General features: G+C 42.9%; 1 protein-coding gene across 1 annotated transcript; it reads left to right on the plus strand.

The window, feature by feature from the left end:
* Positions 1-2,051: 2,051 nt before the first annotated feature.
* Positions 2,052-7,659, plus strand: SOD2 (superoxide dismutase 2). Its single transcript, XM_051811103.1, has 5 exons — positions 2,052-2,071; positions 2,700-2,902; positions 4,907-5,023; positions 5,625-5,804; positions 7,143-7,659. The coding sequence occupies exons 2-5, from the start codon at positions 2,815-2,817 to the stop codon at positions 7,286-7,288; spliced, it is 531 nt and encodes a 176-aa protein (XP_051667063.1). The 5' UTR covers positions 2,052-2,071; positions 2,700-2,814; the 3' UTR covers positions 7,289-7,659.
* Positions 7,660-13,582: the final 5,923 nt, after the last annotated feature.

Here is a 13,582-nt window from a genome sequence, read left to right on the forward strand (position 1 = left end):
CATTCCCCTTATTATCCCCTGCTTAGAGGGTATCTTCTAAATAAGCAGGCATGGAGGGTGCTTTATTTGTTTGATTTCCCCCCCCCCCCGTCCCCCCAAACAAAAGCAACCCAGCAATTGCACTAGATAATAACAAAATACATCATACTGATTTACTTTCATGGAACGCTTTCTATAAGCAGTAGTTAACTACAGCATACTATATATGCAAATGCTAAAGCTTGTAATATTCATGTTCTTGTCTGGCTGTCAGTGCTTATATTATGACACTTAATAATCCTGAATGTAGTTGGTTAATTTTAACAAAAGATTACATTTTATTGATCACTAATAAATAAATTAGGTAGTGCCTATATCTTGCTGCATGTATTTTCAGCATTTGGGGGGAACTTGTTGATTTTGGTGAATTCACCTTTTATCTTAGCTACTGAGAGATATTTTCACGTTCAAGAGTACCACTGGCTGATCAAAGAAACTAAGTGTGGTTTTCTAGAGTGCCTCAAGAGGTGGGGGGATGGATACACTACTGCCCTGTGCCTCACAGTGGGCTGAGATTCCCTGTGTGGGTCTCTCCAGGTGCATTTCTTTGTAATTGGCAAGATGAGGTTATTTTCAACAATATTGTTCAGGCCTAACCCCCACTGAAATTTTGTAACTTGAGTTTTTTGTAGTCTGGTAAATGTGGGTGCTGTAAGATCTTAGAATATAGATGTTTATTTAAAAGGACAAAATGTAAAGATTGAAGGTTTTGTGGGAAGAGAGATGACTTCCACACAATTTAAATTTTACCTAATGTTTGTCTTGTCTGCAGAGTGCCTCCTAACTGAGGGATGAGCTCTCCTCACTGACCTTTCTGGAGAACCAGTTTTTAATGGGTCTCTGAACTCGTTTGCAGTAACCATACTGATTATTTTAGCTGATGGGAGCTGAATTTAGCTGAATGAAGGATTTTCATGAGCACCAAAGGCCACTGATTTGCTACCACGAGGAAAGCAGACGTTGCGAAGCAAGATGCACTCGAAAATGGGTAAAAGAAATGAACCAACAAAAGTAAGTCGTAGACAAAATAGCTGAAAAGATATTTGTTAGTGCTGGTAGTCCTGGCACTAAACTGACAAAACGTGTCTTAGCCAGGCAGGTTTTCAAAAGCTTATCACAGCTGTGCTGTGGTGCTGTCGCCTCTCGGAGAGGAGACAGGAGCCGGGTGCCCAGCAGCCCTAAAACGGGCACAGGCACCCGGCGCGCTTCCTTATGCTTCGTAGGGGCTCCTGGGCAGCCTCGCCTCGCTTGGAGCTACGGAGGGCCCGAGTTTTAAGTTAACGACTCTAAACAGCGGTTCTGCTAATAGCGACGCGCTACGCCCGTTGTTTAAAAAATGCTGTTTTCCTCCATCTGAAGAAACCTTGTGACTGCGGGGCCAGGTCACCTGCGGCCCGGCGGAGCTCGGCCCCCTCAGCCGCGGGGGCGGGCGGGGACGCGGCTGCGCCGTCCGTGTCGCGCCCGGCTCCAGGCGCCGCCATGTTGTGCCGCTTTGCCTCCGCGGGCAGGTGAGAACGGGGCCGCGCGCGGGGGCAGCGCGGGGTCGGTCAGAGCCCCGCGGCGTGAGGCGGCGGCCGCGCCGCCCTCGCCCTCCCCCTCCGCCGCCGAGCCGTGGGGGGAAAGAGGGAAGCGGGGGAGGAGGGGGCGGGAGGGTCTTCTTCTCGCCCCTCGGCCCCCCCGCCATTTCGCGCGGAGGGAAGTCGCGCTGCTGCCGGCTGCTCCTCCCCGGCAGCGCCGGCCCGCGGCAGGGGGCTGCTGGCGATCGTCCTTGCGCCCTCCCACGTTCTGTCGGCGTCCTCCATCCAGGGGCAGTGGTGGCCCGACATAGTGCTGCAGACCCTGTCGTCTTTGCTGTCTGGAGTCGCCCCCCACGGCCACTCTTCCGGGCCCCGAGGGTTTTGCTTGTGTTGTGTCCCAGGGTTATGTCAAGGTCACCAGCGATACGGCGAAGGGCCTTAGGAGCTCACCGTCCTGCCGGCCCGGCGGTTCTCCTGTCGTCGTGGCCCTTGTCATGTCGCCTGACAAGTGCGAGGTGTTAAAATGGGGAAGGGTAACACCACCTTGAGCGGTTTTGTGCAGCTGCCCCGCCATCACGTTCAGTGTGCTTTCCCGGTACCCGCTGTGCAGAGAGGGAAGCACATGTTGTCAGTGTTAATGCTGTAGAGGTTCAGTCCTGGAAACTCTGTGACTGTACAGGTTTTTTTAGCCTTTTTATTTCGCAGTACGGGGACCTTGCGAATAGTGAGGGAAGGGCACCTCAGCAGCAGCTTCTATTTTTAATCAATAAAGATTAGGCGAAGCTTTGAATGTCAGCGTGTTATTACTGTCTTTCCATTCCCATCCCTGCTTTTCACTGGCCTGCATGTTTGGGAGGGTGTGTGACTCTTTACAAGGGTCTGGGGTCTTGGTTTGAGAAGCAGTAGCTTTACGCTGCAAAGCCCCGTATATGTGGCCTTTCTGTGAATTCATCTTTGCAGTTAAGCTACAGAGTATGCTTGCTTTGAGCTCTTGAAAAATGGAAATTTGACTTCTTCACTTAGGATACCCCAGTACTTAAAGCAGCTGATTATAACAGTGATGGTTTCAGTCTATTTCACTGGTAGAGCCCCAGTATTACTGAGTAAGATTGTTTCCTTCTGGGTTTTTTTTTTCTCTTCTAGAAGCAGTGCTAAGCTGGTAGCACCATTGGGATGCTTGGTTCCTAGGCAAAAGCACACTCTTCCTGACTTGCCATATGATTATGCTGCTCTGGAACCTCATATTAATGCAGAGATCATGCAGCTGCACCACAGCAAACATCATGCTGCCTACGTGAACAACCTGAACGTTACAGAGGAGAAATACAAAGAGGCACTGGCAAAAGGTTTGTATATCCACAATCAACAGGTGAGATGGAAGCTTATCGGCAAAGATGATATAGGAGAGGAAAAAAAGGGAAATAGTTTGTCTTAAAAGTTTTGGATTATGTACTTGTAGTACTGTTAGGTAAAATCTCTCATTGTGAGCTTCAGTGGTGCTGATAATTGGAAATTTAATGAAACTAAAAAGCATGGATTCTGTTCTCTGTAGTACTGTATAACTAGAAGAAAATTTATTGATACTTGTGGGTTTAGTCCATATTTACATTAGTAACTAGAACCAAACAAAGTCTGAGACAATAGGAAATTTCAGTCATTTTACTGAATGAGTACTTTGTAATAAAAGGTTAGTAGCAAAGGTATATAAAATGGAATTTGTGCGTCTTGATGGTTTTCACATCAGATCCTCTGCTTAGTCTTGGTAAATAATCTCAGTTGCCTACAAGTGGAGGTAAGACGAATATGCAGTTAACATATCTAACACACAATGAAGAGACCTGAATTTGGGTATCAATTACATCACTGGGCTGGCTTAAGGGGTCATGTAGGCTGCAAGTCTGTGTGAGAAACTAAAATAAGCAGCAAACCATCACAGAATTTTTTTTGTTGGAATCTGAAATCTTGAGAGGCACTGACTTCTGCGAAAACTTTGCAGTTGTAGCAGAGCTACACTGCAACACAAAATTTTTTTTTTTCCAAAACTACTTTTGGTGGGACCGAGGAACATGTCTGAAATTACATGTCTGTCTTTTTAAGAAGGTGGAATATTTTCCAGGTTTGTTTTTTTTTTTTCTTCTTGTGTTGATCTTCATAAAAGGTGTCAGTTTACCTCAAAGAAGTGATTACTGTGTAGACTCACCTCTGGCTATTTGCTAGGTGGCTTTGCAGTGTAATTTTAGCTGGGCTCAGTTGAAAGTGAGAGGTGCCAATATCTGTGTAAGTTGAACCACGCATCCCTTGCTAAATAATTGCCAGTGTGCCTGAATAGAGAATGGAGATTTTCAAGTGCCGAAGTAAGCCTAAAAATAACTTATGCAGTCTAAATTAATGAAGTAATGCGATTCAGTTAAGAATCAGGAGATCAAGATTGACTGCTGTCTTGCCCTGCCAGTGGTGGATCCAGGAAAGGTGTATTCCAGAGATGTAATTAATGCAGACACAACTGGGGAGGGAACTGAACTCTAAGAAGATAGTGTGTCTACTGCTGAGGTTACTGGTACTGTTTAATGACCAAGGCTTCAGCCATTAGCAGAGGCAGAGTTTTTGGTTATCAGAAACACTGGCAGTGCTGTGGATCCTTTGAGGTATTTTTTAAAAATCCTGGCTTTTGGTAGCATCTCATGGCTTACTGTTGAAATGTTGTACCTAAAGGTAGAGATCAATTTTCCCTAAGGATTTTGTGCAGATTATTTTGCAAATGGATTATTAATTGGTGGTGGTCATGCACATCTTCCTGCAAGTATCCCCCTCCAAAAAACCCTCAAAATGAAACAAAAGATAAGAGGGAGAAGAACATTTTGTTTTTGTACTCCTTGACTTTCTCTCAAGCACAAACTGCCCTGTAAATTGTTTTAAGAAATTTAAAAATTCTTAGTTTGCAAATCAGTGAGCTGATGGGGGAGTAGCGTTCATGTCTTGTGGTGATACTCAACAATTTCCAAGTGCTGGGTGCTTAAAGAGTTCTCTGGCTGTACTAGTTGCTTTATTCTGCTGTAGAATGGCAGTAGATCTTATGTGTGTACTATGGACTGCCTGATAGTTGCAGTATTGGCAGATCACTTATCATTACAGCATAAGAAAAGGTAAAAGATAAAGAAATCTTTATTACAGTTTGTCTGTGACTGTCTAAGGTAGGGATAGCAGTCACAAACCGTATGTTTTCCATAGATACATTATAGACTGCTAGAAGGATTTTGGAGATCAGTGGAGGCCTTGTGGCAACTTACAGCCTACTGTGGTGATGATAATGGTTTTATTTATCTATGTATTTTTATATTCTACATCTTTAGGTGATGTTACAACTCAGGTGTCACTTCAGCCTGCACTGAAGTTCAACGGTGGGGGTCATATCAATCACACCATCTTCTGGACAAACCTTTCTCCAAATGGAGGAGGGGAGCCTAAAGGTTAGTGCTTGTTACAGTGGTTTGTTGCATCAGGTTTAATTAACAAGTAGAAATGATGATCTCTTTTTTCTTTGAAAGAGTCTAAACAATCTTTATTTTTCAGAGTTAATTCGCCTTTCTGTGTGACAGTTACACACTTCTGAGGAGTTTGGGTGTTTTTTTGGATGGAAGCCAAGAGTATAAACAGCTAGCCTTGTGCGAAGTATTTTTAATTTCTAAAGCTGATTATGTATACACTGCAAAATACTTGACAATTGCTCTATATTGTCCTTTCCATCTTTATAAGAGAAAATACGTGTATAAAGCTATGCTAATTAAGTTGCCATAGGTACTCGGGTTCATAGAAAGGGAAGAAATGTCCTGCAGACCCACCCAGCCTAGTGACTGGAGTTGTGCTCCAGTTCAAATAGGGATAGGTTAGCAGATAAAGCCTAAAGGAAGAGATCCCCTTGGGGAGGACAGAGTGCTGATTACCTACAAGTGCCATTCAATTAAAGGTGAGGGCCCTATAATACAGATCTCAAAAAAGCTGTTACGTAAACTTGAGGGGGTTTGAATGAAGTTTATATGCCTCTCATCTTTCTGTGCTTTTTTTTTAAAGGAGAATTGATGGAAGCCATTAAGCGTGACTTTGGTTCCTTTGCAAACTTCAAGGAGAAGCTGACAGCCCTATCAGTTGGTGTTCAAGGATCAGGCTGGGGGTGGCTTGGCTATAACAAAGAGCAGGGACGCCTACAAATAGCAGCTTGTGCAAATCAAGACCCTTTGCAAGGAACAACAGGTCAGGTGTCTGTCCTTCCCCTCTGCTTCTGTCTTTGTAGATTTCATAGGCAAGGGTATGAGATCTGAAAAGCGGTTTGTGGACAATGCTGAGAAGAAATTGCTGGATAAATCTGGAAAACAGAATGTCTGTACCAGAAGAAGTGAAAACTTGCAGTTTTTAAAGCAGCATTTGTAAAGCAGGACTTAAAAACTGTGAAGAGCAGTAGGGTTAAAAGTCTCTAGTCCAAGGCAAAATAGATGGGCCATATTGTGGAAGTGTTTTCCGCTTAGACAATAATTTTAATTTAGGCTTCTTTGGATTATTTTTGAGTAACTGGAGTAACTTGCCTGTATCAAACAAGATTAAGCCTCTTGCCTTTGGATTTTTTTTTTCTCTGACAGAGGAGCTATTCACAAAATCGTCAGTGTAGGCCAAACAACAAGAGAGGGGAAGGTGCACATAGTAAGTTGTTTCCATGTAGACTGGATTTAAAATGGAACCTTATGATTTGCTTCCTCAATATTGGCAAAGAGTAATGAGTGTCAGTTAAATAATCCTAGGATGTGGATAAATCTTGCAGCTAGGCAAGCATTACAGTACTGGCAGTGATCACTTCTGAAGATATTTTTACTTGCTTAGAGAGACATGGAAGTGGTAAAGATAGGCTGGACACCCTTCCCTGAGAGAAGAGATCATGGCTAGTGAGAATCCTGCCTGCAGTGACTGCTTGTCCAGATCCTTTTGCAGATATCTTTAAAACATGTTCTGTAGAATTCATAGAGGATTCATAGAAATTTCATGTGTTGTCAGTAGTCTGTGTTATCAGTAGGGGGAAAAAATAGAGATTTTAGTATAGGGACTTAGAGCATAATGGGGGTAAATTTTATCTTCCTCTCATGAAAACTTCCCATTAAAAATTCAGTGAGAAGGATATTTTAGCACAAAAGCGAGGAGGTAATTAGACATTTAAGGAATAACTTGTAATTAAAATATTGGAAGCAAACTGACATGCCAAGAGATCATCACAGTGTAATTTTTTATGAAAGTGCTTGCATAACTGCACAAAAGATGTAAACCTTTCAAAAATTACTTCATCTGGTTTCAGTTATGTCTTCAGGGCAGTTCTAGAGTATTTATAGATGTGTTTACCTGAATCAGCTGTTTCATTTTATGCAGTATGTGCATGTGACACACAGTTCTGTAAAATGTTGCAGTAAGCACCCATGTGCTGCAGAGCTCTTTGTCTTCCTGCAGATTGAGACTCAGTAATAGGGTACAGCTTGGGGATGCCACATAAAACTTCAGATGTAAAGCGTGTTTTCATAGATATGCATAATTTATCCTCTTTTTTCACAGGTCTCATTCCTTTGCTAGGAATCGATGTATGGGAACATGCTTATTATCTTCAGTATAAAAATGTTCGACCTGATTATTTGAAAGCCATCTGGAATGTGATCAACTGGGAGAATGTATCTTCAAGATATGCAGCTTGCAAAAAGTAGAGTGGAATTCTTGCACAGACTACTAAAATGTCACCACTTCTACTCTAATACCACTCTCGTAGTAGTGCCTGTGGCTTACAAATTAATTGCTCTACTCAGAAAACACTTCACTCATCCAACGAAAGCATTTCATAATCAAGCAAAGTGTCTGCTTGTTTAATTCAGGGAGGTATTTACTTAGAGTTTGAAGCTTTAAACTGTTGTGCAACAAAGGGAGACACTTTAATCTTTTCCATTGCGTATAAAACATAGGTCACCTTGCTGAAGCTTAATGAGGTAATGGATTTTCTTGTTGCTGTAAAATACCTAAGTGGAAATATGTGCTGATGTTGCTATAAACAAATAAAACTCAAAAGAAGAATCTTCTATAACTGTCTGGAAGAGACTTTTTTTTTTAGTAATAGCTGGTCCAGTTACTTGATGTAAAAATAATGGGAAGAGAAAAAATACCTTTCGTACATGGTTGTATTACAGGCTGTGGAGCTTTTTTACAGGGTGAACAGGTAGAAGAAAGGAGAAGGAAGTGTTTCTGTGCCTGTCTGAATTGGCTGTCTTCAGTCATCTCTACCCTTTCCTGCATCTCTTATGTGAGCTCTTCATGTACTGCACTGATGCACGAGCTTTTGAAGTGTTGCCTTGGGCAAGGGATCACAGTCCTGGGTCAGGCAAAATGGTTCACATAGGACTGAATGACAGCATGGGATACTCAGTTCATACTAACTGTTAAAGTATATCATAGAACATCCTTTAACTGAGACCAATTACATGTATCAAGTATGAGTTGTCTCCACATAGCTATGCTCCTGAAGAAGTAATAACCAATTAATGAAGTAATAACCAATACTTCATTAATACTTCATACTCCACCTGGAGCATGCTCAGGTGGTCTTGAAAAATGTAAGAAATGGTTGGCACATTGTATTTACCATGGTGTCTTCTTGAAGGTGAAGGAAACAGCAGAGGTCTTTTTCTGTTCCTTATTCAAGTCTACAAAATTGTGAAATACCACATAGTAGAGATAAAAAACCAAACTAGTGGAGTGCTCCTCCTCATAATGAGTGAATGCTGAGGCAGGGTTTTGTTGAGTGCCATGAAGTGTATGCCAGGTATCTTCTTGGTACTGCATGCTCCAGAAGAACAGAGAGGTAAATTTGCTTATAGGCTGGTGCTCTGGAAAGGACTGCTTAAGATATGGAGGAAGCCTGAGTTAGCTGCAGACATTGAGGCTTTAAACTGCACAGAGCTCCTTGAGCACAACCAGCACTTGCTGAGGCTTTAAAGCCAGTAGTGTGAGACCCAACACATGCTGGTAAGGCTCAGTTTCTGCTGTGCACTATGTTAAGAAGAAGCTCTGCTCATCTCTTCCTTTCAGTCAGCTGGTGACCCTGTTCTGCTGCCTTGTGTTCTGCCCAAGTCTGAATGTAGGAAGTCCAAAGCTGTATACAAACTGGCATGACTGCTAGATTGGTCTTTGACCTGGGCCAAACAGAAGAGTTGCAGAATTGCATCCTGGCAGTCCCCTGGGCCTAGCTTTTGTCAGTGCTTACCCATGTTGCTGCTGAAGATGCCACGTTTGTAGACACAGTTAATTTGTGTGTGAGCCACAGGATGTTAAAATAAGAACTTGGAATAATTTTCAGGAGGGCAACAGAGGCACTACCTAACCCAAATTCCGGGAAGTGATCGTGTGTTGAGTTGGAAGAACGGTGCATCAGGATGATCCCATAAGCAATACTTGGGGGTGGCAGAGCTGCTGCACACAGAGACTTTGGTTTGCAGATTACAGATTTTGGTGGCTGAAGTTCTTTTCAGAAACAGGTGCAGTCAGGTCTGAAAGGGCAGCACACTGCTGCAAAATGCAAGTGCACATTTGTGATTTTTTTGCCAACATGCAAAAAGACATTTGAAGGCTACTGTGAATCATAAAGCGTGTGTACTTGAACAGATTAAAGTAATTCAAGGCCAACCAAACCAGGCTCTTGCAGCCTTTTTGCTGCCCCTCCACAGCAGGCCATGGGGATGATGCCATCCCAGCCCCAGCAAGCTGGGGGGGATGGTGACTTTATCCTGCTGTGAAACAGGAGGGGCCTCTGGGTGTCTTTAGTGAGCGTGCAGAAATGGAAATACATGGAAGATGCTTTTTCCCTCCAACTTCTACTTTCCACTTCACAATTTTTTATTTCACCTTTATCTACAGCATATATTAAAAACCCCCAAAGTAGTAAACCCCCAAATTATCTCCAGAAAATACTGACGGTGACTCAACTTGTGAGCTGGTCCACTCTTCTAGGTCTCTTTACTGAAGACCTACTTGTCTTTGTTTTGTATTCAACAATTTAGTTCTCTCTGGTGTGGCAAAATAGGTTTAAAATGCTGCTGTGCCATTCTACTGGTATTTTACATGCCTGTGGCATTGACCTTGCAGAAGTTAATCATTACACTAGTATAAAGCAAAACAGTTGTGTTTACAGTCATGTCTAATACTAGCAGATAGAATACTGGTAACTTAGTAGTCTTAACGTGCCTTTTCCTTCTGCTTAATGATTAGAAGTAATCTCAGATTTCATCATAGCTGCTATTACCCCATTGACTCAAAAAGACAAGCTTCTCTGGGGGTCGGTGTTAGGAGTGTGTGTGTGACTGCAGAACTGAAGCAGCTCCTGTCCCAGAAACCCAGAGCTGTGCATTCCCCACTAGGTGGGAGTGTATGTCTGCCTTACTCAATTGTCTTAGGGCTTCTGACTTGCATTTCCAACAGTCAGGTTAGGAAGCCTGACTCGGTGTTCTCAGTGCACAGGCGGGAAAGTGTTTGGGCTTCCACTTTAATCAAGGTAACCCTTGTCACCTCCTATGTGAGGAGGAGACAATGCTGCTGTGGAGAAGACAGTTTATGGTAATACATATGGTCAAATACAGAATTTAGAGTCAGGCAGGAAAAGGCTAGAGGGAGGTACTCTTAATGAAAATGATGCCTTATCAGTCTCTAACTGTGTCTATGTGTCACATGGACACATCCTGAATGGTCTTTCAAGTGCAGAGACCACAGATTTATCCACAGGGGAGGAAGTCCGTTCCATTGCTATAATTAAGCCAAGTCTGCAGAGAGCATGGACGTTTGCAGTTACAACCTTGCTGCTTTATAGGGCTGTTGCTGCACTAGCTTTTCACTTGGTCTTCTCACCTAAAGATATGGACAGACAAATTAGCACAGAGACGAGTCAGCAAACCTACTGCCTGGACCTGCCAGAGCTGGTGGTGGAACCAGGTAGCCTTGTGACACCACTGCAGCAGCTTTGACACGCATGGCCCACAGAAATGTTTTAGAGCATGTCTGGGTCAATGGCAAATCCCTGGAAGACCAAGAACTCTCTTACAGTACAGCGCTTGGGAAGTCTTGACGTTGGGAAGTCTTGACAACACAAAATGACTGTCAGTCCCCCTAGTTGTGGGCTCCTGTTACACATAAATTTGCAGAAGAAACAACAGTTTTCTGGAAGCAGTAATTTCTGCAGAACTCTGGGGAAACATACGAAGGGTGCTGGTTGTTGCACTACCTGTTTGCAGATAGGCTTTCAGAATCTGTCTGTCTCTGGTGGAGTTTTCTCCCATTGAGGAAGGTAAAAACTTTGAAAAGTCCAGGTCTGTCTACAATTCCTTAGTCCTTTCCTGTTTTCACCACCTTCTTTCTGGGAAGGAACCAAGTCTATACTTCCCTGGCTTCTCCCTACCTCTGCCGAGAATCCTTATTGAGCTCCACTTCCTTCTGCAGTTCTGTTCCTTGCAGCTGTGTTCCTTCTCACCAGCTGCTCCATAGTGCCTGCATCTTAAGGTTTATCCTTTATGCTACTGGCAATGGAGCTGTAGCTCTAAAAAGTCGGATTTAGAAGCAAATAGCACGGTAATTCATCTATTTTTGTCCATAAGCTTTGTAACAGCAGTAGCAGATTACTGGACAGGAATTTCAGTTTTACTGTGTTTTTATAAGAGAAGGTTAAAAGTTTTTACATTGCTACTGCAAGAAATGTCACTGATGTATCAGAGATCTGCAAGCCAGAAGGTAAGGAGAAAGAACATCTGTTAATTTAAGTGTCATGATTTTAAGGTAATCTCACAGTTCTCAGAAGGACTAATTTGTACTGTTTCAATATTTGAACTTGACAGGAAATGGTTATGTTGCAACCCTTGTTATGCTTCTAGAAATTCAGACCTGAGGTAGCTAAAAGCAAGGCCTTCCAGTTTTCAGGAATTTTGAAATTTGGCTGTGATCAAAATGGGACAGAATCGAAAACTTGTCAGTATTTCCAGGAATCCAGAAGCTCCCCAGGCCCTACAGCTGCTGGGGAAGTCTGATGTTCTTGTCTGTTGGGGCAGCTGTTGTGGGCTTCAAGCCTCAGGCATCTCCCAAAAGTGATTCAGAACTGTTTCAAAAAAAGCATTTTGGGCTCACAAAGGTAGTGTTTAAGAAATTCTCTGTCTCTCTATGTATGTGTCTTCTGTTTCCAGCCACTCTTATCCCTCCAGCAGAATTGTGTTAAGAGGCTGTAGTGGTGAGGGAAAATGCAGGCTTTCAAAGGATACATCATTAAGCTGCCATTGATTTCTCCCTCCCATAAAAGATGCATGTGAACCTGGCCAGCCTGCCAGGAGAAAAGCTTGACTCTTGGATTCTTTGAGTATTTGAGTTCATTTCCCAAGTGACTGAGAGGAACTTGTGTCAGGGTGACTTAACCCTTTTCTTCCATCTGGACTCCCCTACTTCTCCTTGGGTTTAATTGCAATAAGCTATACTCGTATTTACAAGGAAGAAATGCTCATTAATTTCTGCTTATTTGTTTTTCTTATGAAAGAATAAGGATCACAAAACTAAAACTGTCACCTGGGTTTTTTTGGGATAAAGGGATATTTATGAAAGCTTAAGTGTAGGGTGTGGTGCTTGATTGCATAACTAAATAAAATGGGAACAATCAACTGGAATTAGCTTGTCTGAGGGTCAAAAGCTCCAGTGGGAGTTTTTCACTTGCCTTCATGAGATCCAGGTCAGTTAAAAGCAGTTCAGAGCCAGAATTGCTGCTTTTCTCTATTATCTCTTATCTCTATTAGCTGAGAATTAAGAATTATTCCTGGATTTTGTTTTATCTAAAATGTAAGTCATAGCAGTTAAGTGGTGGTTGTTGTCCACCTGCTGATACTCATTGCTGTCCTAAATGCTTTCTCTCTAACTGGTGTGAGCCTGTGCAATGCACATAGTGTGTGTGAGGCTCAAACCTATGTCTTGTATAGGAGAAAGCTCAGGATATTAAATGGAACTAAATGGTTTTGTTCCAGATGTGACTTGTCTGGCATAGACACTGTGGAACAGACAGAGGTGTGGGCTGGTGATGAGGTTTCACCCTTGAAACTGGTCCTTGAAAGTAACATCTGCATCTACTAATTCTGAGCTGGCCTGCTCAACAAACTTCTGTGTCAGCTTCATTTAGAAAGTAGCACGTTTCTGTGGCCTCAGAGAAGTATCCAAGCAGCTAGCTCATGTTAGGATATAGCACAATTCCATCAAAGCCCTCTTTCCTCTGCTGAGCACTTTGCATCAGCAGCCAGTATGTCACAACAGTGCAATGATCTTCCTGCTGTATTTTTTATTTCAAGTCCCAAACAGTTCACTGTAGGGCAGTTTTGCATGGTTAGAAAAGAGTAAAACTGTCCATGGCCAACTGAGAAGCTGTCTCCATGTACTGCTTAGGGTCGGCTGCAAAGGGATTCTGTGGACTGCACCATTGGGTTGGTCCTGGCATCAGGGCAGCAATATGGAGAGGTCCTAGTCTGGCTCTTACTCACTTGGAGCTTCTTGCAGAGTCTGAACTGGACCTGACATCTGAAAACCCTAGCCGTGCTGTTTGATTATGGATCCTTATGGATTACAGTTTTGAAGGGGCTAATATGTGTCTAAATATTCAAATATGATCATGAACTTATCTCTGCGTGTGTCATTCTGTTTACTTCTTCTGAATGTTTGGAGAAAAAAAGGCAGAGAAATCATCTGGTTACACTCACTCTTGCAAACAAACATCTGGCTGCAGATTTGAGAATCTGTGTAATCTCTGCTCATGTGGTTTCCATGCTTTGATTCCCTACTACAACTGAGCAGTGGAGAGGAACTCGCCCCTCCTGGCAGAGTGTGAGCTGAAAACGTGTTGGAAGGACAGAAGGTATCCACCATTAGACCTTGTTTACATGGAAGCATTGCCAGGTTAATCCAAATGACAGTATATGTGTATGGTTCTCGTATTACTTCATCAC

Source organism: Manacus candei, unplaced genomic scaffold (genome assembly GCF_025592945.1).
Source record: "Manacus candei isolate 608988 ecotype Guabito, Panama unplaced genomic scaffold, ASM2559294v1 h1tg000081l, whole genome shotgun sequence".
NCBI classification, from domain to species: domain Eukaryota; kingdom Metazoa; phylum Chordata; class Aves; order Passeriformes; family Pipridae; genus Manacus; species Manacus candei.